The 26112-nt window shown below is 46.2% G+C and overlaps 3 protein-coding genes and 1 long non-coding RNA gene across 9 annotated transcripts in view; 2 read left to right on the top strand and 2 right to left on the bottom strand.

Moving 5' to 3' along the window:
* Window positions 1-1149: 1149 nt before the first annotated feature.
* On the bottom strand, window positions 1150-16568 carry decr1 (2,4-dienoyl CoA reductase 1, mitochondrial). Of its 3 annotated transcripts, XR_004898611.1 has the most exons (11): window positions 16374-16568; window positions 12113-12318; window positions 11364-11421; window positions 9147-9233; window positions 7887-8034; window positions 6925-7024; window positions 6644-6716; window positions 6367-6513; window positions 1805-1867; window positions 1295-1448; window positions 1150-1249 (listed from the first exon to the last, which is right to left on the bottom strand). XR_004898611.1 is itself a non-coding variant. In XM_031311320.2 (10 exons), the coding sequence occupies exons 1-10, from the start codon at window positions 16431-16433 to the stop codon at window positions 1389-1391; spliced, it is 1002 nt and encodes a 333-aa protein (XP_031167180.1). In that variant the 5' UTR covers window positions 16434-16568; the 3' UTR covers window positions 1150-1388. The 3 variants fall into 3 exon arrangements, 2 of the variants coding, with proteins under 2 accessions (XP_031167180.1, XP_031167181.1); XM_031311320.2 differs by having other exon boundaries at window positions 1150-1448; XM_031311321.2 differs by lacking the exon at window positions 16374-16568 and adding an exon at window positions 14640-14663 and having other exon boundaries at window positions 1150-1448.
* A 441-nt stretch (window positions 16569-17009) lies between these two features.
* Window positions 17010-19412, top strand: pmvk (phosphomevalonate kinase). Its single transcript, XM_031311325.2, has 5 exons — window positions 17010-17135; window positions 17418-17481; window positions 18148-18300; window positions 18407-18536; window positions 18772-19412. The coding sequence occupies exons 1-5, from the start codon at window positions 17041-17043 to the stop codon at window positions 18930-18932; spliced, it is 603 nt and encodes a 200-aa protein (XP_031167185.1). The 5' UTR covers window positions 17010-17040; the 3' UTR covers window positions 18933-19412.
* Window positions 19413-21160: 1748 nt separating this feature from the next.
* The window catches only part of LOC116058491 (tropomyosin alpha-4 chain-like), a 15059-nt gene continuing 10107 nt past the window's right edge, over window positions 21161-26112 (bottom strand). For 3 of the 4 annotated variants that reach the window (XM_031311322.2, XM_031311323.2, XM_031311324.2), the window contains 4 exons: window positions 25614-25689; window positions 23703-23765; window positions 23552-23621; window positions 21161-21268 (listed from right to left, as the gene is read on the bottom strand). In XM_031311322.2, coding sequence (XP_031167182.1) covers window positions 21186-21268; window positions 23552-23621; window positions 23703-23765; window positions 25614-25689 — 292 coding nt within the window. In that variant the 3' untranslated portion in view covers window positions 21161-21185. The remainder of the gene's footprint in view (window positions 21269-23551; window positions 23622-23702; window positions 23766-25613; window positions 25690-26112) is intronic. The other variant, XM_036006089.1, reaches the window with a different exon arrangement.
* The window catches only part of LOC116058493, a 19762-nt gene continuing 19367 nt past the window's right edge, over window positions 25718-26112 (top strand). The window contains exon 1 of the long non-coding RNA XR_004107063.1: window positions 25718-25733. This is a non-coding gene — a long non-coding RNA (uncharacterized LOC116058493). The remainder of the gene's footprint in view (window positions 25734-26112) is intronic.

The following is a 26112-nucleotide window of genomic DNA, read 5'->3' as shown; positions in this document are numbered from 1 at the left end:
TGACCACAGGCAGGAACGACTTCCTGTGGCGCTCTGTGGTGCATCTGGGTGAGAGGAGTCTTCTGCTGAAGGTGCTCCTCTGCTGGGCCAGTGTGTCGTAGAGAGGGTGTGAGACATTATCCAAGATGGACTGAAGCCTGGACAGCATCCTCCTCTCAGCCACGGTCGTCAGTGTGTCCAGCTCCTCCCCCACGACATCACCAGCCCTCCTGATCAGTTTGTTCAGTCTGTTGGCGTCTGCGACCTTCATCCCACTATGTTATGTTACCTTAATAAAATTGAGATATGTCATGCATGGGATTCGTACCAAAGGGTTTAACCAAAATCTAATTGTAGCTATCAGCAACATTGGTTTGCATTAAGATAGCCGTAAACCCCACTTTAGCTGCTAGTGTTAGCAAACACTAGCTAGTCTGATAACATTCTGTTAACATGAATATTTGCAAGCCTCCAAGTTTGGTAGCAAATGAATGCATGATTCCATGGTAAACCCCCATTTGGCTGCTACATTCCCAGTGTTAGCAAACGCTAGCTAGTCCATTAACATGAATATTTGCAAGCCTCCAAGCACAGACGTCACACTTTAAATCCTAAATGTTGCCTCTTACCATCCACTTATTTAACTGCTGTCACATCCCTTAACATGTCATCTCCTTTTTCCCTCTTTCTTTTTCTATTTTTAGCCCCCGACAACTCACTACTCGTATGTTCCGTACCTGCTCACTCGGCACTCACGGCGCCCACCCGCTCCCCCCTCCCTCTTCTATGTCAACATTCTATGTCAACATTCTATGATGGAATCTTATGAGACAGGGCATACATAACATTGAGGAAATGCATAAATGATTTAGAAACGCACAACAGCAGCCACATATAGAAAATACACTTTTTTTTTTTTTACCATCGCTTTGGCGCCCCCCATGGTCCCCTAGCGCCGCATATTGCGCATACCCACTTTTTGCGCCACTGTGTGTGTACATATATATGTGTATGTATATATATGTGTGTGTATATATATATATATATATATATATATATATATATATATATATATATATATATATATATATATATATATATATATATATATATATATGTGTGTGTGTGTGTGTGTGTGTGTGTGTCCCTTCATCTTTAAATAGCAAACAGTTTCTGGGTTAAATGTGTTTTATTATCAAACTTCAGAAACAGCTTTCTGTGTTTACACTGAGCAGCTACATGCTAACTGGCTAACAGGCTAACTGGCTAACAGGCTAACACGCTAACTAACATGTTAACAAGCTAACTGGCTAACAGGGTAGTGTTTAGTGTTTCCAGTTCACAGATCAGTCGTTCTATCATCATGACATCATCAGGTGGACGCTGTGATCTGATTGGTTGTTGTGTTTTTAGGATCCTTTGGTGCTCCTGATCATCTCCTCCATCATCTTCCACTGATCTGGAGTCACCTGACACACAAACGCAGATATCTAAATATATAATATACAGCATAAACAAACATATCTAAATATATATAATAATAATATATAAACAAACAGATATCTAAATATATAATATATAAACAAACACAGATATCAGTAGTATTTATTTAACCCTTAGAAACATCCTCCATGTTTTAGCGTTCTTCTAATCTTTAAATAATCTCAATAACTGAAATAGATGAAACGTGTTGAGTGACGTCGTCTGTTCTCACAGAAAAATCTCCTCGGGTCACCTTAAAGTTATGCCTGTCAGTGTTTCTGAGGGAAACATTTCAGTGTGACGCTCAGTGTTTCTGAGGGAAACATTTCAGTGTGACACTCACCCTGCGCAGCTCGTTAAACTCTCCGGCCATCGACACGTATTCTCCTCCATCGAACCGGATCACCTGGAAACACAAAGAGGTCTGGGATCAGTCTAAACTCTGGTCTGGGATCAGTCTAAACTCTGGTCTGGGATCAGTTGTATCAGTCTAAACTCTGGTCTGGGATCGGTCTAAACTCTGGTCTGGGATCAGTTGTATCAGTCTAAACTCTGGTCTGGGATCGGTCTAAACTCTGGTCTGGGATCGGTTTAAATTCTGGTCTGGGATCAGTCTATCACGGTTCTTCCTAGAACATATATCACACAGTACAGAATAGGGCTCGGCGGTCTAAATCCACCCAGCTCCAGACATCCAGGGCCAGGGTCAGTCTGTCTACCTGTGTATTTAAAGGTCCAATATGTAATATATTTACGGTAATAAATCCAAAAATGACCCCACTGTGTCCTCAGATATTAAGGAAACATGCTAAGTTGAAATACTATCTTTTCTGACAACAATGCTAATGTCAGTATTTTCTCATTTTGAAATTTCTGTTCTGTGACGTAATGTCTGTTTGTGTTTTGGCCTTTGTGTTGGTATCAAGCGCCCAGTTTTACAGCCGGGCCGGGTTGCCTGATATTCCTGTAAACACGTTAACCCAACGCGCTACAGCTGTAACGTTAGTACAGATATACCTATAAACACATAAACCCAGTACTCTACAGCTGTAACGTTAGTACAGATATACCTGTAAACACATAAACCCAGCGCGCTACAGCTGTAACATCAGATATACCTGTAAACACATAAACCCAGTACTCTACAGCTGTAACATTAGTACAGATATACCTGTAAAACACATAAACCCAGCGCGCTACAGCTGTAACGTTAGTACAGATATACCTGTAAACACATAAACCTAGTACAGATATACCTCTCCGGGAACCATCACCTTATCGTGGTGGAGAGGTTTGTGTGTCCCTATGAACCTGAGGGCTGTGTTGTCTGGAGCTTTGTGCTCCTGGTAGGGTCTCCCAAGGCAAAGTGGTCTCAGGTGAGGGGCCAGACAAAGAATGGTTCAAAAACCCTATGAGTGACCGAGGAAGAGATGGAGTGACCCTGCCCGGAGGAAGCCCGGGGCCCCCGTCTGGAGCCAGGCCCAGATGGAGGGCTCGTCAGCGAGTGTCTGGTGGCCGGGTTTGCCACGGAGCCCGGCCGGGCACAGCCCGAAAAAGCTACGTGGCATCCATCTCTCCAACCCATGGGCCCACCACCTGTGGGAGGAACCGCTGGGGTCAGTGCGCTGCCGCACGGGTGGCAGTGAAGGTCAGGGGCCTCGACGGACCAGACCCGGGCGGCAGAGGCTGGCTCTGGGGACGTGGACCGTCTCCTCTCTGTGGGGGAAGGAGCTGGCTCTGGGGACGTGGACCGTCTCCTCTCTGTGGGGGAAGGAGCTGGCTCTGGGGACGTGGACCGTCTCCTCTCTGTGGGGGGAAGGAGCCGGAACTTGTGCGGAAGGTGGAGCGCTACCGGTACGCACAGTCCCGGTTCTGGAAGCATACTCCTGGATAGGTGTTGGACTCTTTTCTTCTCCAGAGTTGCCCAGGGTGTGAGGCGCCGGGCGGGTGTGGGGATACTCACAAGCCCCCGGCTGAGCGCCGCTATGTTGGAGTTTACCGCGGTGGACAAGAGGGTCGCCTCACTACGCCTGCGGGTTGTGGGGACTCTGACTGTTGTTTGTGCGTATGCACCAAACAAGAGCTCTGAGTATTCGGCCTTCTTGGAGACCTTGAATGGAGTCCTGTATGGGGCTCCAGTGGGGGACTCCATAGTTCTGCTGGGGGACTTCAACGCGCACGTGGGCAATGATGGAGACACATGGAGAGGCGTGATTGGGAGGAACGGCCTCCCTGATCTAAACCAGAGTGGTTGTTTGTTGTTGGACTTCTGTGCTAGTCATGAATTGTCTATAACGAACACCATGTTCGAACATAGGGATGCTCATAAGTGTACTTGGTACCAGAGCACCCTAGGCCAAAGGTCAATGATCGATTTTATAATCGTTTCATCTGATCTGAGGCCGTATGTTTTGGACACTCGGGTGAAGAGAGAGGCGGAGCTGTCAACCGATCACCATCTGGTGGTGAGTTGGGTCAGGGGGTGGGGGAAGACTCTGGACAGACCTGGTAAGCCCAAACGGTTAGTGCTGGTAAATTGGGAACTTGGTCTTAGGGTCTTAGGTGCCTCAAGGGGCGGTAACCCACAAACACCGTGGTGGACACCGGTGGTCAGGGAAGCCGTCCGACTGAAGGAGTCTTTCTGGGATATGTTATCCCAGAGGACTCCGGAGGCATTTGCAAGGTACCGAAGGGCCCGAAGGGCTGCAGCCTCTGCCGTGAAAGAGGCAAAGCAGCGGGTGTGGGAGAAGTTCGGAGAAGACATGGAGAAGGACTTTCGGTCGGCACTAAGGTGCTTCTTGAAAAACGTTCGCCACCTCAGGAGGGGGAAGCAGGGAACCATCCAAGCTGTGTACAGTAAGGATGGGATGCTGTTGACCTCAACTGAGGAGGTACTAGGGCGGTGGAAGGAGCACTTTGAGGAACTCCTAAATCCGAGTTATACGCCCTCTATGGTAGAGGTAGAGCTGGAGGATGATGGGAGATTGTCGTCAATTTCCCTGGTGGAAGTCGCTGAGGTAGTTAAACAACTCCACAGTGGCAAAGCCCCAGGGATTGATGAGATCCGTCCAGAAATGCTTAAAGCTCTGGGTGTGGAGGGGTTGTCTTGGTTGACACGCCTCTTCAACATTGTGTGGAAGTCTGGGACGGTGCCTAAGGAGTGGCAGACCGGGGTGGTGGTTCCCCTTTTCAAAAAGTTTGGTGGGCTGGGGATCTCATCGCTGCTTTTTGCAGATGATGTGGTCCTGATGGCATCATCGGCCTGTGACCTTCAGCACTCACTGGATCGGTTCGCAGCCGAGTGTGAAGCGGCTGGGATGAGGATCAGCACCTCTAAATCTGAGGCCATGGTTCTCAGCAGGAAACCGATGGAGTGCCTTCTCCAGGTAGGGAATGAGTCCTTACCCCAAGTGAAGGAGTTCAAGTACCTTGGGGTCTTGTTCGCGAGTGAGGGGACAATGGAGCGGGAGATTGGTCGGAGAATCGGCGCAGCGGGTGCGGTATTACATTCAATTTATCGCACCGTTGTGACGAAAAGAGAGCTGAGCCAGAAGGCAAAGCTCTCGATCTACCAGTCAGTTTTCGTTCCTACCCTCACCTATGGTCATGAAGGTTGGGTCATGACCGAAAGAACAAGATCCAGGGTACAAGCGGCCGAAATGGGTTTCCTCAGGAGGGTGGCTGGCGTCTCCCTTAGAGATAGGGTGAGAAGCTCAGTCATCCGTGAGGAGCTTGGAGTAGAGCCGCTGCTCCTTCGCGTCGAAAGGAGCCAGTTGAGGTGGTTCCGGTATCTGGTAAGAATGCCCCCTGGGCGCCTCCCTAGGGAGGTGTTCCAGGCACGTCCAGCTGGGAGGAGGCCTCGGGGAAGACCCAGGACTAGGTGGAGGGATTATATCTCCAACCTGGCCTGGGAAAGCCTCGGGATCCCCCAGTCGGAGCTGGTTAATGTGGCTCGGGAAAGGGAAGTTTGGGGTCCCCTGCTGGAGCTGCTACCCCCGCAACCCGATACCGGATAAGTGGATGAAGATGGATGGATAGAGATATACCTGTAACGTTAGTACAGATATACCTGTAAACACGTAAACTCAGCACGCTACAGCTGTAACGTTAGTACAGCTGTAACGTTAGTACAGCCATAAAGCAGCAAACAAACAAACAGGATCAATGGAGATAGATTCTACCCAACCTAAAAAAACCAAAAAAAAAACGGCATGTTTCTAACAGTTGCGTGACCAGAGAGACGTAACAAACCCGTCTAGGTAAATATTGGAGATGTATTTGAAAGATGGAGACAGCTTAGAGCCCAAAAGGATGCAGAGTTGGCTAATTTCCACCTGAACAGGTAAGCATTAGCTTCAGGCATTTTATGTAATTTCAACATTTGTGTACTCACATTGAATTACATAGCTCAAGTACCCGAGTTGGTTACTCGCAAAATCTAGCGACATTGTTGTGGATGCTGCGGTCTCAGCCTGACAACCTCCGTGAACTTGGAGTCTGGGGAGGAGGGGGGGGGGGGCAACTCTCTCCAGTATTTTGAATTTGTACTGCAGTAACTTTTTTTAAACACTAGCTGTCAGTATTACATATTGCACCTTTAAACCCTGTTAGGGTCAGGGTCTACCTGTGTATCTAAACCCTGTTAGGGTCAGGGTCTACCTGTATATCTAAACCCTGTTAGGGTCAGGGTCTACCTGTATATCTAAACCCTGTTAGGGTCAGGGTCTACCTGTATATCTAAACCCTGTCAGGGTCTACCTGTATATCTAAACCCTGTTAGGTCTACCTGTATATCTAAACCCTGTTAGGTCTACCTGTATATCTAAACCCTGTTAGGTCTACCTGTATATCTAAACCCTGTTAGGGTCAGGGTCTACCTGTATATCTAAACCCTGATAGACTTACGGCTCCAGACATCCATGTAGCGTAGTCGCTGCTGATGTACGCCGCCAGGTTAGCGATCTCGGCCGGTGTTCCGAGTCGGCCGGTCGGGATCCGATCGATCATCGCTTTCTCAAAGGCTCCGGTCGGGTCCAGACGGCTGAACGCTCCCTGAACACAACACACAATCAACCAATCACAGACAGCAGCTAGCACAACAGACAACCAATCACAGACAACCAATCACAGACGCAGGTAAATCTGCATGACCCTTCATCAGATGTGTTGAGAGAGGCGGTACCTTGGTTCGGATTGGTCCAGGCTGGATGATGTTGAACCTGTGTCCGTAACGCCCCCACTCTGCAGCCAGAGACCTGACACACACACACACACACACACACACACACACACACACACACACACACATCCGTGTTACCATGGCAACCACACATCAGGGCCCCGAAGTAAGATACCGATGGTATGGTGCAAACACAAACATGTTAAACATTAACATGAAATAAACAATAAATAACAAACGTATAACTGTCTGATCGGAGCTCAAAGGTTAAAGGTCAGACTGACTTGTAGAGCGCCTCGACTCCGGCCTTCGCCGATGCACTCGGCGCCACGAAACCAGAACCAGACTCAGCGTAGATGGTGGTGATGGCCAGGAAGGACGCACCTGAACAACAACAACTACATGAATATTAACTCTCAGAAAGACAAACTAACTCAAAGTCTAACTATCGGACTCAGAGTCCCTGAACTAAAAAGATTAAACTAATTATACTACTATTAAACTATTAAATTAATCTCCAGCTCTTCTGATAATTATTACTCAGTTTGAGTCATTTAGTTTCTGATAAACCAGGTAAACTAGTGTGATGTCAGCTTGTTAAATATGAATATGTTCTGGTGTCTTCTCTCCTCTGGGTCAGGACACTGAGATCTTTGAGTTGTGGATAAAATAAGACACGTGATGACGTCATCTTGGGCTTTTTGGGGAACTCTGATCCACATTTTAGAGAAAGAACAACACATCCATTCATCCAGAAGATAATCTTTATAGTTAGCAGCCTTTCACATCAACCAATCAAAAAAAGAGTCCGTACGAAGATGTTGAACTGTAACTGTTCTGTTCTCTAGGTTTTGGGAGATGCCAGAATTTGAATACACTCTTGAAAAGTGTGGATTTAGGAACCTTAAAGGCCTTTACATACCGGACTGTTTTTATCATGAGTACTTTCACACAGAACGTGAATATTACGCTGAGATAAAGACACATTTTGTTCCGAAACGTTGATTTTTCTGAGCTTTCGCGACACAAATAAGACATCAACCAATCACGTTGAGTTGTTGTCTGGATCAGAATCTGTCTGTCTCTGGATCAGAACCTGTCTGTACCTTTGTGTTTGGATCAGTACCTTTGTGTCTGGATCAGTACCTTTGTGTCTGGATCAGAACCTTTGTGTTTGGATCAGTACCTTTGTGTCTGGATCAGTACCTTTGTGTCTGGATCAGTACCTTTGTGTCTGGATCAGTACCTTTCTGTTTGTGGATCAGTCTCTTGCCCAGCTCGAGGGTGATGAAGGCCGTCCCGTTCAGGACGATGTCCGTGATGCTCTTCCAGCCGTTTGGAGACAAACGTTCTGACGGACACACAAAGTTTCCCGCCGCGTTGTTGATGATCACCTAGACCAATCAAGACACAGCAGCACAGGTTCATGACCACCACATACTGTAGTTAAAGTTACATCACTGAAAATATTCCCATCAGGGTCCAAGAAAACATTCCCACTTTACATTTATATGGCCCACAAAGTTAGCTGCCTCACTTTTAAAATTGTCTAAATTTAGTGTTTCAGTTTGTCAACGTATTGGCGAGCTGCTGGAAACCTGCTGGCGAACGACTTGTTGGAGACGCCCGTTCCAGATTGGTTAGAATCGGTCTGAAAGACACCAAACTGTTGGAAATGTAACCCAGAGGACTTCCTGTCCTCTGGTCCGGGGATAAGGTGAAGAGAGGACAGTAGCTGAACTTTCTGGAGGGTCTAAGAAGCTTTGTGTCTGATAGGCTGATGGTGATGTCATCTGAACATATGGTTATTTGGGTTATGGACTATGTTGTTGTATGATTGTGAATATGTAGTTACTGCGAGGTAGGGCTCAGATCAGAGGCAAAGCACAGCAACGTTCTGGGTCTGGTTTCGCCTTGAAAGGTCAGCGACAATGAGGTCAAAGTTTAATTAATCTGAACTTTGAGGGCGGCGCTTGCTGCTCGGCGCTTGCCGCTCGGCGCTTGCTGCTCGCCGTTTTTTGATAAATAACCATCAGTAATGTGGATATAATGACTATGTTGGTAAAGGCAAATAATAGACCAGCTACAACAGTCTGGTGAGTTCAGACAATGACATCACTTTACTTTAATGCAGCCTTTAAAAACACTTGTGTCATATCAGGCTATTACCATATCCAAAATTTAAGACGATTTCTAGCCTCATGTATCGATATAATATCGGTATACTGCCCAGCCCTAACGGCCGCCACAGAGTGGTTTCACCGCGGATCATGTGGAGGCGGGTCATGTGGAGGCGGATCTTGTGGAGGTGGGTCATGTGTAGGGGGGTAATGTGTAGGGGGGTCATGTGTAGGGGGGTCATGTGGAGGCGGGTCATGTGGAGGCGGGTCATGTGGAGGGGGATCATGTGGAGGCGGGTCATGTGGAAGCGGGCCATGTGATGGAGAATGCATTAAGGAGCCAATGACGGAGCTCACAAGGAGAGGGAAACAAATGTGTCTCTCACATCAGGAAGTCCCGTCAGAGCTTCCATCTGGTCCACACAACGAGAAACAGCCGCGGGATCTTTGACATCACACTGGACCGCATGGACCTGAGACAGAGAGACAGACAGACAGACAGACAGACAGACAGACAGAGAGTTACACTTTAGCGTGTAAAGGATCCTCATATAATCTGACATCAGTTCATGTTTCATGAGTCTTCAGATACATCTCCACCGCTACGATTCCCCTCTCATTCCCCCTGCTCTGGTGTTCCCCCCTCTCATTCCCCCTGCTCTGGTGTTCCCCCCTCTCATTCCCCCTGCTCTGGTGTTCCCCCCTCTCATTCCCCCTGCTCTGGTGTTTCCCCCTCTCATTCCCCCTACTCTGGTGTTTCCCCCTCTCATTCCCCCTACTCTGGTGTTTCCCCCTCTCATTCCCCCTACTCTGGTGTTTCCCCCTCTCATTCCCCCTGCTCTGGTGTTTCCCCCTCTCATTCCCCCTGCTCTGGTGTTTCCCCTCTCATTCCCCCTGCTCTGGTGTTCCCCCTCTCATTCCCCCTGCTCTGGTGTTTCCCCCTCTCATTCCCCCTGCTCTGGTGTTTCCCCTCTCATTCCCCCTGCTCTGGTGTTCCCCCTCTCATTCCCCCTGCTCTGGTGTTCCCCCTCTCATTCCCCCTGCTCTGGTGTTTCCCCCTCTCATTCCCCCTGCTCTGGTGTTCCCCCTCTCATTCCCCCTGCTCTGCCGTTTCCCCCTCTCATTCCCCCTGCTCTGGCGTTTCCCCCTCTCATTCCCCCTGCTCTGGTGTTTCCCCCTCTCATTCCCCCTGCTCTGGTGTCTGGTTGGGTCTGGTTGGATCTGGTTTAGTCTGGTTGGGTCTGGTTTAGTCTGGTTGGGTCTGGTTTAGTCTGGTTTAGTCTGGTTTAGTCTGGTTGGGTCTGGTTTAGTCTGGTTGGGTCTGGTTTAGTCTGGTTGGGTCTGGTTTAGTTTGGTTGGGTCTGGTTGGGTCTGGTTTAGTCTGGTTGGGTCTGGTTTAGTTTGGTTGGGTCTGGTTTAGTTTGGTTGGGTCTGGTTTAGTCTGGTTTAGTCTGATTGGGTCTGGTTTAGTCTGGTTGGGTCTGGTTTAGTCTGATTGGGTCTGGTTTAGTCTGGTTGGGTCTGATTGGGTCTGGTTGGGTCTGGTTTAGTCTGGTTGGGTCTGATTAGGTCTGATTAGGTCTGATTAGGTCTGATTGGGTCTGGTTTAGTCTGGTTGGGTCTGGTTTAGTTTGGTCTGGTTTAGTCTGGTTGGGTCTGATTGGGTCTGGTTTAGTCTGGTTGGGTCTGGTTTAGTCTGATTGGGTCTGGTTTAGTCTGGTTGGGTCTGATTGGGTCTGGTTGGGTCTGGTTGGGTCTGGTTTAGTCTGGTTGGGTCTGATTAGGTCTGATTGGGTCTGGTTGGGTCTGGTTTAGTCTGGTTGGGTCTGGTTTAGTCTGGTTGGGTCTGGTTTAGTCTGGTTGTGTCTGGTTTAGTCTGGTTGTGTCTGGTTTAGTCTGGTTGGGTCTGGTTTAGTCTGGTTGGGTCTGGTTTAGTTTGGTTGGGTCTGGTTGGGTCTGGTTTAGTCTGGTTGGGTCTGGTTTAGTCTGGTTGGGTCTGGTTTAGTTTGGTTGGGTCTGGTTTAGTTTGGTTGGGTCTGGTTTAGTCTGGTTTAGTCTGATTGGGTCTGGTTTAGTCTGGTTGGGTCTGGTTTAGTCTGATTGGGTCTGGTTTAGTCTGGTTGGGTCTGATTGGGTCTGGTTTAGTCTGGTTGGGTCTGATTAGGTCTGATTAGGTCTGATTAGGTCTGATTGGGTCTGGTTTAGTCTGGTTTGGTCTGGTTTAGTCTGGTTGGGTCTGGTTTGGTCTGGTTTAGTCTGGTTGGGTCTGATTGGGTCTGGTTTAGTCTGGTTGGGTCTGGTTTAGTCTGATTGGGTCTGGTTTAGTCTGGTTGGGTCTGGTTTAGTCTGATTGGGTCTGGTTTAGTCTGGTTGGGTCTGATTGGGTCTGGTTGGGTCTGGTTGGGTCTGGTTTAGTCTGGTTGGGTCTGATTAGGTCTGATTGGGTCTGGTTGGGTCTGGTTTAGTCTGGTTGGGTCTGGTTTAGTCTGATTGGGTCTGGTTTAGTCTGCTTGGGTCTGATTGGGTCTGGTTGGGTCCTGTTTAGTCTGGTTGGGTCTGATTGGGTCTGGTTGGGTCTGGTTGGGTCTGGTTGTGTTTGTCACCTTGTTTCCCGTCTGGCTGCTGATCTCCTCGGCTGTTTTCTGCAGGACGTCCAACTTCCTGAACAATTAAATCCAAACACAGAAAATCAGATTCTATTTGGTGTTTTCTGTCCTGTATATTCGTCTGGATCAACGGTTACCGGATTGCTCCTCCCAATGTCCCTTACTTTGAGTTAACTTTATACTCATCATTAACCAACATTAACCAGAACCTCTGAGCAACGTTATACGCTGAAAATATCAAGTTATGAAGAAGATGTAGACGGTGCAACAAGACAGACCTGCTTAGGTCATTTCCTCTCTAACTGGGAGGTTTATAAGAATATGTTAGATCATTTCCTCTCTAACTGGGAGGTTTTGGGACTGATTGGTGGGATTGCAGGTAAGAGCCAATGAGGTTTAACCATGTATCAGCTAATTTAAATATCTGACGTTACTGTATGGTGTCAACAGTTAACTTCATTAATGTTGGATGAGGAGTTTTCTTTTGAACCAGTTCCTTCCTGAGACTGTTTAGCAGAGCCAGCGTCGCTGCGTCAGTGCCTCCCAGGACCGTTGTGATTGGTTTAAAGAAATGTAAACAACCCAGAGAGTTTATTCTCCTCTCCCAGAATGCATCTGTAGTGTAGAGCTGGACATGAGAGACTACATGTACAGTATATCTACTTATAGATATAAATAAATACAACTAATATAGTTCAGTTTTGGGCAGACTCAGGTTTAGGGTTGGGGGGGTGATGACCTCTGACCTGCTGGCGATGACACACTGCGCCCCCAGCTGGGACAGCGTGGCGGTCATGGCCCGGCCCAGGCCCGTCCCGCCCCCGGTGATGAACGCCACTCTGTTGTTGAAGCTTCCTGTCGGCAGCATGGCGCCTTCAGCCGGCGGGAAGAAGCCCGCCTGGGGGGGGCCAGAACCGGACTGCTGCAGAACCCCCCCGCCGTGGAACCACGACTGCAAATACAACATTTAGTTAGATAAATATAATTCAGTTATTATATTACAGTTTACTTCACCAGCAGCATAGTTTCTCATAGTCTGGTTTCATGGACGTGTTATTTATCAAATGTTCATTGATCTGATTTATACTCAGTATATATATATATATATATATATATATATATATATATATATATATATATATATATATATATATATGTATATATATATATATATATACATATACACACACGTTTGACCCGGAGCCGTTCTAGCCACCATTGGACTGTAAAATGAAGGAGGGAGACGAGAATGTGCAATATGCAATATATATATATATATATATATATATATATATATATATATATATATATATATATATATATATATATATATATATATATATACACACACACACACATAAACCAAATAACAGGCACGCCACACACACTTGTTTGGGCTGGCGAGCCGGCCAGAGAGTAGTAGGCTAACGTCACGTTTTGAGTGGATGGCGAGCGCGAGACGCCGAAATGGATGTCAATAAGATTCTGAATGGAAAGTTGACTTTTAAAAAGTTGCCAAATGGTTCCATTGACAAGACCAAAGTGATCTGTGTGTTTTGTCGTTGTGAACTGAGCTATCATCGCAGCACGTCCAGTCTGAAATACCAGCTGATGGCCATATATATATATATATATATATATATATATATACACACACACACACACACATATATAAATGTACTTTATTTTCGTACAATGAATAAATCATCATTGATGGCATTCGAGCATATGCCCCCCTAACCCTAACCCTCATCTCTACGTGATGTCATCACTGATCTCATCTCTACCTGATGTCATCACTGATCTCATCTCTACCTGATGTCATCACTGATCTCATCTCTACCTGATGTCATCACTGATCTCATCTCTACCTGATGTCATCACTGATCTCATCTCTACCTGATGTCATCACTGGTGTCATCTCTACGTGATGTCATCACTGGTCTCATCTCTACCTGATGTCATCACTGATCTCATCTCTACCTGCTGTCATCACTGGTCTTTGTCTGTGTTCTTCTCCACTAAGACATATTGTCAAACAAACATTATGTAATAGATTTTCCATATTAGTTTTTCCATATTAATAATATTAAGAAATGAATCTGTTGGTATCAAGTTGCTCCCCCTACACTTCCACCTAATGTTAGACCTACCTGTTGCCTTCCCCTGTCTTTCCTGATCCACCATCCTCACACCTGAATGAAATGAACTCACTGTTAAATATAGCAGCCTAAATTCAATTCTTAAATCAGCCTAGTGTAGGCATCAGATAAGACAGTAAGGTTGTGCTGCTGTTGAAATTACATTCACATTTTGAATTTTAAAAAGTACAAATATGGAGAGCTACTTAGCACAGACCTTTAAATAGAGAGATGTGACCCTGTAATTACAGCTTCCATGTCACCCAACAGATGTAACTATAGTCTGTATATGTCTGACAGCACAGCTGACAGCTAATGGTAAAACTAAATCTATTAATTATTCCATGGTAAACCAGAGTTATTGCATAAGTTATGTTTTCCAGCTTCTTGTCATTTATTGTGCATGCTGTCTTATATTTACCAGTTGTTATTTTACCTTAATAAAATTGAGATATGTCATCCATGGGATTGGTACCAAAGGGTTTAACCAAAATCTAAATGTAGCTATCAGCAACATTGGTTTGCATTAAGGTAGCTGTAAACCCCACTTTAGCTGCTAGTGTTAGCAAACGCTAGCTAGTCTGTTAACATGAATATTTGCAAGCCTCCAAGCACAGACGTCACACTTTAAATCCTACCTGTTGCCTCTCACCATCCACTTATTTAACTGCTGTCACATCCCTTAACATGTCATCTCTTTTTCCCTCTTTCTTTTTCTATTTTTAGCCCCCGACAACTCACTACTCGTATGTTCCGTACCTGCTCACTCGGCACTCACGGCGCCCACCCGCTCCCCCCTCCCTCTTCTATTTCAACATTCTATGTAAACATTCTATTTCAACATTCTATTTCAACATTCTATGATGGAATCTTATGAGACAGGGCGCCTACTCTATCCTGTTAGTCCTCTAAAATGTTATATATCATTGAGGAAATGCAGAAATGATTTAGAAACGCACAACAGCAGCCACATATAGAAAATACACAAAAAATACGCTTTGGCGCCCCTATGCGCCGCATATTGCGCATACCCACTTTTTGCACCACTGGTCTCCACTGATCTGTATTGTGTAGTAGTAGTAGTAGTAGTAGTAGTATTGGTAGTAGTAGTAGTAGTATTGTGTAGTCTCAACCTGTTTACTGAAGTCTTCACTTATCTGTATTGTGTAGTAGTAGTAGCAGTAGTAGTAGCAGTAGCAGTAGCAGTAGTAGTAGCAGTATTTAGTGTGTAGTAAAAGTGTTTTCTCACCCTGTTTGCTGAAGTCTTCACTTATCTGTATTGTGTAGTAGTAGTAGCAGTAGTAGTAGCAGTAGCAGTAGTAGTAGTAGTAGTAGTAGCAGTATTTAGTGTGTAGTAAAAGTGTTTTCTCACCCTGTTTGCTGAAGTCTTCACTTATCTGTATTGTGTAGTAGTAGTAGCAGTAGTAGTAGCAGTAGCAGTAGTAGTAGTAGTAGTAGCAGTATTTAGTGTGTAGTAAAAGTGTTTTCTGACCCTGTTTACTGAAGTCTTCACTGATCTGTATTGTGTAGCAGTAGTAGCAGTAGTAGTAGCAGTAGTAGCAGTAGTAGTAGTAGTAGTAGTATTTAGTATGTAGTAAAAGTGTTTTCTCACCCTGTTTGCTGAAGTCTTCACTTACCTGTATTGTGTAGCAGTAGTAGCAGTAGCAGTATTTAGTGATGGGACGTTTGACACTGAGGCACCGAAGCTGGTATCACTCCCGCAAAGCCCACTGGTTTGAAGCAGTGTTGGAGCTCGTATCGAATTGAAATAAGCACGTGACTGATGACGTCCGAAGCTTCGAACGTCACTGAAACTCCGGAAGGGTTGGCTGGATTCATGGATTCATGTTGCTGCGTGCTTACCAACGGCCCGTTAGAATTCACTGGAACATCGCTGGGTTTATGAGTGTGGCTTGCAATTTATTTGATTAGCCTTTAAATGGAAATTAGCCTACTTACATACACCTGTACATAATTCCACGTAGCGGTAGAAGATGGAATTGTTGCTGCAGTTTATTGAATCCATATTTAGCCTAATTAAACATACTTACATTCAAATCCTGATCACAGTAATTTATATTATTATATTATGTTATATTCAAACATAGGCTTCATATTTTTAATTCAGTCATGTCCTGTTCATGTCATTTAATTCAAGTTCAGTCGTGTCATGCCATATGCATGTGTCCATTCTGTCTCTCCTGTGTTCATGTTGTAGCTTGGTTTGGCTGTGTCGAGGTCATAGCCGCTGTCATTTCTGCTGACTGACCACCAGATGTCACTCTGTTGTTTTTGATGCTTTGATGCTTCGGATCATTTTGCGATACAATCAGGAAGAAGCTTCAGAGGCTTCACAAGGCTTCATTCGCCCATCACTAGCAGTATTTAGTGTGTAGTAAAAGTGTTTTCTCACCCTGTTTACTGGAGTCTTCACTGATCTGTATTGTGTAGTAGTAGTAGCAGTAGCAGTAGTAGTAGTAGTAGTAGCAGTATTTAGTGTGCAGTAAAAGTGTTTTCTCACCCTGTTTACTTAAGTCTTCACTGATCTGTATTGTGTAGTAGTAGTAGCAGTAGCAGTAGTAGTAGTAGTAGCAGTAGCAGTATTTAGTGTGCAGTAAAAGTGTTTTCTCACCCTGTTTACTGAAGTCTTCACTGATCTGTATTGTGTAGTAGTAGTAGTAGTAGCAGTAGTAGCAGTAGCAGTAGTAGTAGTAGTAGCAGTATTTAGTGTGCAGTAAAAGTGTTTTCTCACCCTGTTTACTGAAGTCTTCACTGATCTGTATTGTGTAGCAGTAGTAGTAGCAGCAGTAGCAGTAGTATTAGTAGTAGTAGCAGTATTTAGTGTGCAGTAAAAGTGTTTTCTCACCCTGTTTACTGAAGTCTTCACTGATCTCAGAACTTTCCTCCCGAACACGGCGGCCGCCATCTTGTCTAACAGCTGACGACCTCTGACCGGATTATACCAACTGGAGAGAGGGGGGGGGGGGGACAGGAACCTGGTTCAGTCCAGAACGTGACGATGGTCGCGTGTTACCGTAATATCTGTAAACTCTCCGGATGATGAACAAACAAACAAACTTTAAACTTCACCTGATCGATAATAAATCAGTTTATTATAATAATAGTATATTATATATAACATATAACGGAACCCTGCTGTGGTTAGGGTTAATATCCTGTTGACTGAACTCTTATTGTGAAGTGTTTCCTGTTTGTTCTGATAGTTACGGTACCGGCCGATGTGTTCCGACAGTCAGGAAGCAGCGATAGGCCTACTTCATATTATACTACATACATATATATATACAATATATATATCACTCAGGAGCTCCGCAGCGAACCGAAGGGTCTGTTTATACTTCATATTATACTACATACACATACTATATATATATATATATATATATATATATATATATATATATATATATATACTGTATGTTAGTGTCAGGAGCTCCGCAGCAAACCGAAGGGTCTGTTTATACTTCATACTATACTACATATAGCCTACTATATATATATATATAGGACTGATGGAGGATCCAGCACCTGAACCCAAACTGGTTCTGGTCTTCAGCGGGAAACGGAAGTCCGGGAAGGATTACGTGACGGACCTGATTCACAGCCGGTAAATTAGATCAGAAGATGGTTTATTAGTGTTTAATATTTAGAGAACTGTAGTTAACTAGTCGAACTATTCTAACTAGTCTATCAGCTGTTAACTAGTCGAACTAATCTAACTTTATAATTTATTTCTGTTTGAGAGGAAACTAAAACTCTGTAAACTAATAATCAATAATCAGCTGATCATCACAGAGCTAATAACGGTTATTGATCAGATATATTAAATTTCTTCACTAGAGGTAGGTGTCTCTCAGCCAATCACTGACTGTTTCTTCTTCTTCTGTAGTTTGGGACCAGATGTTTGCTGCGTCCTGCGTCTGTCTGGACCTCTCAAACAGCAGTACGCTCAGGTGAGAACAGCACACCTGGAACCCACCTGTACCAGAACTGCTGAGTCATGGCGTCTCTGCTGAGTCATGGCGTCTCTGCTGAGTCATGGTGTCTCTGCTGAGTCATGGTGTCTCTGCTGAGTCATGGTGTCTCTGTCTCTGCTGAGTCATGGCGTCTCTGCTGAGTCATGGTGTCTCTGCTGAGTCATGGTGTCTCTGTCTCTGCTGAGTCATGGCGTCTCTGCTGAGTCATGGTGTCTCTGCTGAGTCATGGTGTCTCTGTGTCTCTGCTGAGTCATGGTGTCTCTGCTGAGTCATGGTGTCTCTGTGTCTCTGCTGAGTCATGGTGTCTCTGTGTCTCTGCTGAGTCATGGTGTCTCTGTGTCTCTGCTGAGTCATGGTGTCTCTGCTGAGTCATGGTGTCTCTGTGTCTCTGCTGAGTCATGGTGTCTCTGTCTCTGCTGAGTCATGGCGTCTCTGCTGAGTCATGGTGTCTCTGCTGAGTCATGGTGTCTCTGTGTCTCTGCTGAGTCATGGTGTCTCTGCTGAGTCATGGTGTCTCTGCTGAGTCATGGCGTCTCTGTGTCTCTGCTGAGTCATGGCGTCTCTGAGTCATGGCGTCTCTGAGTCTCTGCTGAGTCATGGTGTCTCTGCTGAGTCATGGTGTCTCTTGTGTTGGGCCTGTAGGAGCAGGGTCTGGACCTGGACCAGCTGCTGGGACCTGGTCTCTATAAGGAGCAGTTTCGGGCTGATATGATTCTTTGGGGAGAAACTCGCCGACGCCACGACCCCGGATTCTTCTGTCGCCTAGCAACCAGAGGAGCACGGCAACCTGTCTGGGTACGTGATGTCACCGCCTCTCTGATTACTCTCTGCTCTGTGATTGGTCAGGTGGTGAGTGATGCTCGCCGGCTGTCTGATTGCTCTCTGCTCTCTGATTGGTCAGGTGGTGAGTGATGCTCGCCGGCTGTCTGACCTGCGATGGTTTTTCTCCGAGTTTCCTCGACAGACTCAAAGTGTTCGAGTTCAAAGTTCAGAAACCACTCGGACACAGAGGGGGTGGAGCTTCACCGCAGGTAACACATCTGTCTGTCTGTCTGACTATCTGACCTGTCCCTCTACCTGTCTGACTATCTGACCTGTCCCTCTACCTGTCCCTCTACCTGTCCCTCTACCTGTCTGACTATCTGACCTGTCCCTCTACCTGTCTGACCCTCTGACCTGTCTGTCTGTCTGTCTGCCTGACCTGTCCCTCTACCTGTCTGTCTGTCTCTCTGACCTGTCCCTTTACTTTAACTGTCTGTCTCTCAGGTGTGGATGATGCAGAGTCTGAGTGCGGTCTGGACAGCGGGGTGGAGTTTGATTGGATCATCACCAACGAGGCCGACGCCCCTTCGCTAGAAGAGCAGCTGCAGCCAATCCTGAAGCTCGCAGAGGAAGCAGCATCATCATCATCATCATCATCATCATAACTCACGGTTACAGGGGAATCATCATCATCATCATCACCACCACCATCATCATCATCATCATCACCATCATAACGTTTACATGTTTATAATGTTCTGAATAAAGCCAGCGAGTCGGTTTGGATCTATAAACCAGTGACGGTGCTTTATTTTATAAAATCCTTTGTGTCATGATTTATTACAATGAGCTGTGACATCAGCACAGTGATGACATCAGCACAGTGATGACATCATCACCGGCTTCCAGGTAAAAACATCTCTAAACTTTATTTGTTCACGTCATCAGGACAAAGGTCCGCAGCTTCCGATTGGCCCCTGGACTACCACACGGCAGTGGAATGCCTCGCTGTGATTGGCTACCTCAAAACACGCCCCCAAAAATAATAAATCATTCATTAATGTGGCGATGAAAACAAAGAAACGACAAACCGTCAAGACAAACACAGAGTTAGTCATTTATAATAATTAGTTCTTAACTTCAACCTGGACTCTGGAAATCAATCTGTCCACTAAAAGTTCTGTTGTTGCTGCTGACAGACTCAGATTATTATTCTAAGTGTCTGACAACATTATGGGATGGATCCCTACAGAGATAGACCTTTTAGTTAAAGAGTAAGATCCTTTTAGTTTAACATCAAACAGCCCCGAAATCACCATCACCAAACCCACCAGACTCCATGTAAATAATCAGGACTTTTATCATCGTAAAACACACTTCATTCAAAGTGGACAGAAACTAAATCAAACTATCAAAAGCCGTCTTGGTTCATCTTTCCACTGTTCCAACAATCACCACTCTGGTTTGGTTGAAATAATCCCTTAATTCACCCATTTACATGCTGGCTCTATACAGGCTAAAAGTCCTGATTATTTACATGGAGTCTGGTGGGGTATTTATGACATTAAAGGTGTCCGTTAATGGACAGAAACATGGTAAATAGGGTCCAGGTTGTTACCTTTAAAACGAAGGAATGGCTGCAAGTTACGGTTAAACTCCCTTATAGACAAAAACTATGTGGCAGCTCCTCGTCTGGCCTCATAACGTAATACTGAGGGGGGAGTTGGCACTGACGGACGGGGTAAAGCAACGCTTCAAACGAGTGTAATCGATCAGATCAGGAATGTGTTTGAGAGGGGGGGGGGGGTTCTTTTACCTCAGAAGTCAGAGGGTCGTGGCTAGAATACATACATACATCGGGTCCCGTGTGTCACGTTTCCTGAACCCAACCGTAGCTTTCTCCTCGTAATAACACAGTAAGTGGCGTGTATGTGTACGCTATAACACAGTAAGTGGCGTTATGTGTACGCTATAACACGGTAAGTGGCGTGTATGTGTACGCTATAACACGGTAAGTGGCGTTATGTGTACGCTATAACACGGTAAGTGGCGTTATGTGTACGCTATAACACGGTAAGTGGCGTGTATGTGTACGCCCGCTGTATACAGCGTAGACATCCACACGGTCAGCTGAATAAGCGTACAGATAACACGGCACTTGGCTTAAGGAAGTTGGCGTGTTTGTTTACGCGACGTCATGATGTCACGTTGCTTCTAGCCGTTAGCGAGCTGGCTGCTGGTAGCAGAGCTACACGTCAGACACACTGTGTGATCGGGGGGGCGTCTCTGACTTCTGAGTGCAAAGGGAACGCAGTATATCTACCAGGAGAGAGGGGGGGGGAGTCTACCAGGAGAGAGGGGGGGGGGGTCTACCAGGAGAGAGGGGGGGGGGGTCTACCAGGAGAGAGGGGGGGGGGTCTACCAGGAGAGAGGGGGGGGGGTCTAACAGGAGAGCGAGAGGGGGGGGGTCTACCAGGAGTTGAGCTCCTCCATGGTCTGATTCAGCGTGGCGGGGGGGGGGGTCTACCAGGAGAGAGAGGGGCTAACAGGAGTTGAGCTCCTCCATGGTCTGATTCAGCGTGGCGTCTACCAGGAGAGAGGGGTCTAACAGGAGTTGAGCTCCTCCATGGTCTGATTCAGCGTGGCGGTCTACCAGGAGAGAGGGGGGGGGTCTAACAGGAATTGAGCTCCTCCATGGTCTGATTCAGCGTGGCGTCTACCAGGAGAGAGAGGGGAGTCTAACAGGAGTTGAGCTCCTCCATGGTCTGATTCAGCGTGGCGTCTACAGGAGAGGGGTCTAACAGGAGTTGAGCTCCTCCATGGTCTGATTCAGCGTGGCGTCTACCAGGAGAGGGGTCTAACAGGAGTTGAGCTCCTCCATGGTCTGATTCAGCGTGGCGGTCTACCAGGAGAGGGGTCTAACAGGAGTTGAGCTCCTCCATGGTCTGATTCAGCGTGGCCTGCAGCTCCATGTTGGCGTTTCTGGCTGAAGTCAAAGCATCTGAAACAAAGAAGATTATTATTCATTATTCTACTTGGTTTAAGAATGCTTGATTCTGATTGGCTGGGAGGAGGGCATTAACCCGGCAGGTTGCCCGCTCTGACTCCGACTGAGCACAGTGTCATCAAATAGTAGATCAATACGCCGCTTGGATTTTTTTTCTATCGCAGAAATTTCAAACATGATGTCCATTCTTAAAATAAACCTCGTTTAAAAAAGGTTCTAAAATGTGTCAGAAATCTATCGTTGGGTCAGTCGATACGTAGTTTCACCAGAGATACAACGTAGCAACTACGTCATTAAACTAATGTTAGTGATCAATGTAGCGACTACGTTATTAAACTAACGTTAGTGATCAGATACAACGTCGCAACTACGTTATTAAACTAACGTTAGTGATCAACGTAGCAACTACGTCATTAAACTAACGTTAGTGATCAGATACAACGTAGCAACTACGTCATTAAACTAACGTTAGTGATCAATGTAGCGACTACGTTATTAAACTAACGTTAGTGATCAGATACAACGTCGCAACTACGTCATTAAACTAACGTTAGTGATCAGATACAACGTAGCAACTACGTCATTAAACTAACGTTAGTGATCAATGTAGCGACTACGTTATTAAACTAACGTTAGTGATCAGATACAACGTCGCAACTACGTCATTAAACTAACGTTAGTGATCAGATACAACGTAGCAACTACGTTATTAAACTAACGTTAGTGATCAACATAGCGACTACGTTATTAAACTAATGCTAGTGAATGAATGACAACAGAAAAAGACGAGGCCCAGGGTCCCGTTAACGAGATCTGACAGATGAGGAGCTGCGTATGAAGACGGGGCCCTTGAATCAAACACGAAGAAGGCAGCTGCCTTTGCTATCAAGGTTTCCACCGAGTGGAAGAGCCACCAGAAGGATAGACTGACAGTGACAGCTGACCCGGACTGTGGTTGCTATAGAAACTAATTAGCTACAGCTGAGCTAACGTTATTCACCGTAGTTCTAAAGGGGACTACTTTCTGAGGGAGATGAACTCAAACTGAGTGTACATTTAATAAGCATGCAATAAGAATAAGAAAAAGCACAATTATTAAAGTATTTGAATTGTTATTGTTGTTTGTTATTATGTTGGCAAGTAAGAAGTAGAATAAACGGGATAATCACAATAACGCCAGAGCAGGGGGAATGAGAGAGGGAAGCACCAGAGCAGGGGGAATACCACAGCAGGGGGAATGAGAGAGGGTAACACCAGAGCAGGGGGAATGAGAGGGGGTAACACCAGAGCAGGGGGAATACCACAGCAGGGGGAATGAGAGGGGGTAACACCAGAGCAGGGGGAATGAGAGGGGGTAACACCAGAGCAGGGGGAATGAGAGGGGGTAACACCAGAGCAGGGGGAATGAGAGAGGGTAACACCAGAGCAGGGGGAATGAGAGGGGGAACACCACAGCAGGGGGAATGAGGGGGGGAACGTAGCGGTGGAGATGTAGGATTGGGCATAGAGAACAGGTTCCAACTTCGTTAAAAGAAATTACGATTAATTGTTTTTTAATTGAAATCGTTTTGAGAACGTTTCTAATCTGATCATCAGTTCCCATTCTAACAGACCTAACGATTTCCGTAGCGACCGCCGTACTTCCAGGAGCTCGTTGGGTTGAATTAGAATCAGAAGAACCGAAATCACTGAAATCACGACGGCCAACCCAACACTAGCATCAGCCAGCCACCACTAGCATCAGCCAGCCACCACTAGCATCAGCCAGCCAACACTAGCATCAGCCAGCCAGCCAACACTAGCATCAGCCAGCCAGCCAACACTAGCATCAGCCAGCCAACACTAGCATCAGCCAGCCAGCCAACACTAGCATCAGCCAGCCAACACTAGCATTAGCCAGCCAACACTAGCATCAGCCAGCCAGCCAACACTAGCATCAGCCAGCCAGCCAACACTAGCATCAGCCAGCCAGCCAACACTAGCATCAGCCAGCCAACATTAGCATCAGCCAGCCAGCCAACACTAGCATCAGCCACCCAACACTAGCATCAGCCACCAGGAGACGTTTCAGAATGCTAACTGTCATTACCATTTTTCTGTTGTTGGTTAGCTTGTTAGCAGCTAACAAAAACATTAAGATGCTAACTGCAGTTAGCATCTTTTCTGCTGTTGGTTAGCGTGTTAGCTGCTAACCAACAACATTAAGATGCTAACTGTTGTTGGTTAGCAGCTAACACGCTAACCATGACGGTGCGTTTCTCGCTGGGTGAAACTCACCTTCCAGGCCGTCGATGGTTTTCTCCAGTTTGGCCACTGAACGCTCCGCAGCCTCAGCTCTGCTCTCAGCCTGAAAACAGGAAGTCAGCAGTCACACACAGGAAGTCAGCAGTCACACACAGGAAGTCAGCAGGTAAAGAGGAAGTGTTACCTCCTTGAGTTTGCGGCTCAGGTTCTTGATCTCCTCTTCGTACCGGTCCTCCTTCAGAGAGTACTGAGAGAGAGAGAGAGACAATCACTGACACACAGCCAACAGCCAATCACGGATCAGAACACACAGCCAACAGCCAATCACGGATCAGAACACACAGACAACAACCAATCACGGATCAGAACACACAGACATCTGGTCTATACAGGCCTACACCTACATCTGGTCTATACAGGACTACACCTACATCAGGGTCTATACAGGACTACACCTACATCTGGTCTATACAGGCCTACACCTACATCTGGTCTATACAGGCCTACACCTACATCTGGTCTATACAGGCCTACACCTACATCTGGTCTATACAGGACTACACCTACATCAGGGTCCACTATACAGGACTACACCTACATCTGGTCTATACAGGACTACACCTACATCAGGGTCTATACAGGACTACACCTACATCTGGTCTATACAGGATTAGACCTACATCTGGGTCTATACAAGACTACACCTACATCTGGTCTACACAGGATTAGACCTACATCAGGGTCTATACAGGACTACACCTACATCTGGTCTATACAGGACTACACCTACATCTGGTCTATACAGGACTACACCTACATCTGGTCTATACAGGACTACACCTACATCTGGTCTATACAGGACTACACCTACATCAGGGTCTATACAGGACTACACCTACATCAGGGTCTATACAGGACTACACTTACATCTGGGTCCACTATACAGGACTAGATCTAAATCTGGTCTATACAGGACTACACCTACATCAGGGTCTATACAGGACTACACCTACATCTGAGTCTATACAGGACTACACCTACATCAGGGTCCACTATACAGGACTACACCTACATCAGGGTCCACTATACAGGACTACACCTACATCAGGGTCCACTATACAGGACTAGATCTAAATCTGGTCTATACAGGACTACACCTACATCAGGGTCTATACAGGACTACACCTACATCTGGGTCTATACAGGACTACACCTACATCAGGGTCCACTATACAGGACTACACCTACATCAGGGTCCACTATACAGGACTACACCTACATCAGGGTCCACTATACAGGACTACACCTACATCAGGGTCTATCATTCAGCCCTCCTTCCTCCACACCCAGGTCTGTTCAGACCTTCCTCCACAGCTCTGTGGAGGAAGGTCTGGACATGTGGTCTGGACATGTGGACTAGTCAGACCCTCCTCTACAGCTCTGTGGAGGAAGGTCTGGACATGTGGACTAGTCAGACCCTCCTCTACAGCTCTGTGGAGGAGGGTCTGGACATGTGAGACTACCTGCTGGTAAAACGGTAGAACGTTCCGTGTTCAGCGTCACAGCACCCATTGGTTGTTGATGTTCACATGATTTAACTTCACTACCAAGACTTCAAACTTAGGATAATATCAAACATGTTTGATTTTGGTGGTGGTGATGGCGCAGTGGATATGACACATGCCTTTGGTGTGTGAGACCAGGGTTCGATTCCCACTGTGATACATAAACCAATGTGTCCCTGAGCAAGGCACTAACCCCTAGTTGCTCCAGAGGAGTGTGACCTCTGATATATAGCTATTGTAAGTCGCTTTGGATAAAAGCGTCAGCTAAATGACATGTAATGTAATGTAATTTAGTTTGAGCGTCTCAGACGGGAGAAAGACTGAGTTTTATGACATTACACCTAATGATGGAGATGACGGGAGACCCGACTCTAGCAAGACTCTCAGGATTTCATTCCTAGATTATCAGGCATTAGTCTGGGACAGAGGACTCACTGGGAGAGGCATCTGATGGAAGGTCAGTCAGAATATTACCCTTTCAGAATAAGAGCATAAACCTGAACATTGTGTCAAAGTGCTCCTCCTCCTACCTTCTCCGTCTGCGCCTGCAGAGACTTTGAACCAGTGAAGACCGTTTTCAGCTCCTCCTCCAACTGCCGGCTCTTACTGCAGGTCAGAGGTCACAGAGGGGTCAGACAGGGCAGTCGGGTGTCTCTGACGCCACGGACACACCAGCCGCGAAGCAGAGACACTTACATTTAGTTATCTAATCTGTCTGTTCACACCGGCCGCCATCAGGAGCTCTGCAGCGATCGGTTCGGTTTCTGCCCCGAGCAAACGGGTCAATGCCAGCAGGAAAACCAGCAACTACCAGGAAACAAGTGATTCAGTGGCTGGCGTTGCAAAACTCACTGAAAACTCAGTGAAAACCAAATTGAAGACTGAAAAACTGATTTTTTTGGTACAAACATTTACCGCCATGTGGCTGATAGCAGAGAGTTATTATTATACTGTCCAAACGGAACATTCTCCCACATCTGGTAATGAGCAGGATGGCTGAGTGAACAGGCAGGAGAAGATCTGGCATCA

Source organism: Sander lucioperca, chromosome 10 (genome assembly GCF_008315115.2).
Source record: "Sander lucioperca isolate FBNREF2018 chromosome 10, SLUC_FBN_1.2, whole genome shotgun sequence".
In the NCBI taxonomy this organism is placed as follows: domain Eukaryota; kingdom Metazoa; phylum Chordata; class Actinopteri; order Perciformes; family Percidae; genus Sander; species Sander lucioperca.
The sequence above is the reverse complement of the archived record's forward strand: the minus strand, read 5'-3'. Positions and strand labels throughout refer to the sequence as shown.

What these genes read in the sequence shown, in the direction of transcription:
- pmvk (XM_031311325.2), top strand. Translation starts at nt 17,041, where the DNA reads ATGGAGGATCCAGCACCTGAACCCAAACTGGTTCTGGTCTTCAGCGGG. An exon ending in ACGGACCTGATTCACAGCCG is followed by an intron (nt 17,136 to 17,417) that starts GTAAATTAGATC and finishes CTTCTTCTGTAG; the next exon opens with TTTGGGACCAGATGTTTGCT. An exon ending in TCAAACAGCAGTACGCTCAG is followed by an intron (nt 17,482 to 18,147) that starts GTGAGAACAGCA and finishes TTGGGCCTGTAG; the next exon opens with GAGCAGGGTCTGGACCTGGA.
- decr1 (XM_031311320.2), bottom strand. Translation starts at nt 16,433, where the DNA reads ATGGCGGCCGCCGTGTTCGGGAGGAAAGTTCTGAGATCAGTGAAGACT. An exon ending in GGAGTCGAGGCGCTCTACAA is followed by an intron (nt 6,717 to 6,924) that starts GTCAGTCTGACC and finishes TGTGTGTGTCAG; the next exon opens with GTCTCTGGCTGCAGAGTGGG. An exon ending in AGTTTAACGAGCTGCGCAGG is followed by an intron (nt 1,449 to 1,804) that starts GTGAGTGTCACA and finishes TTTGTGTGTCAG; the next exon opens with GTGACTCCAGATCAGTGGAA.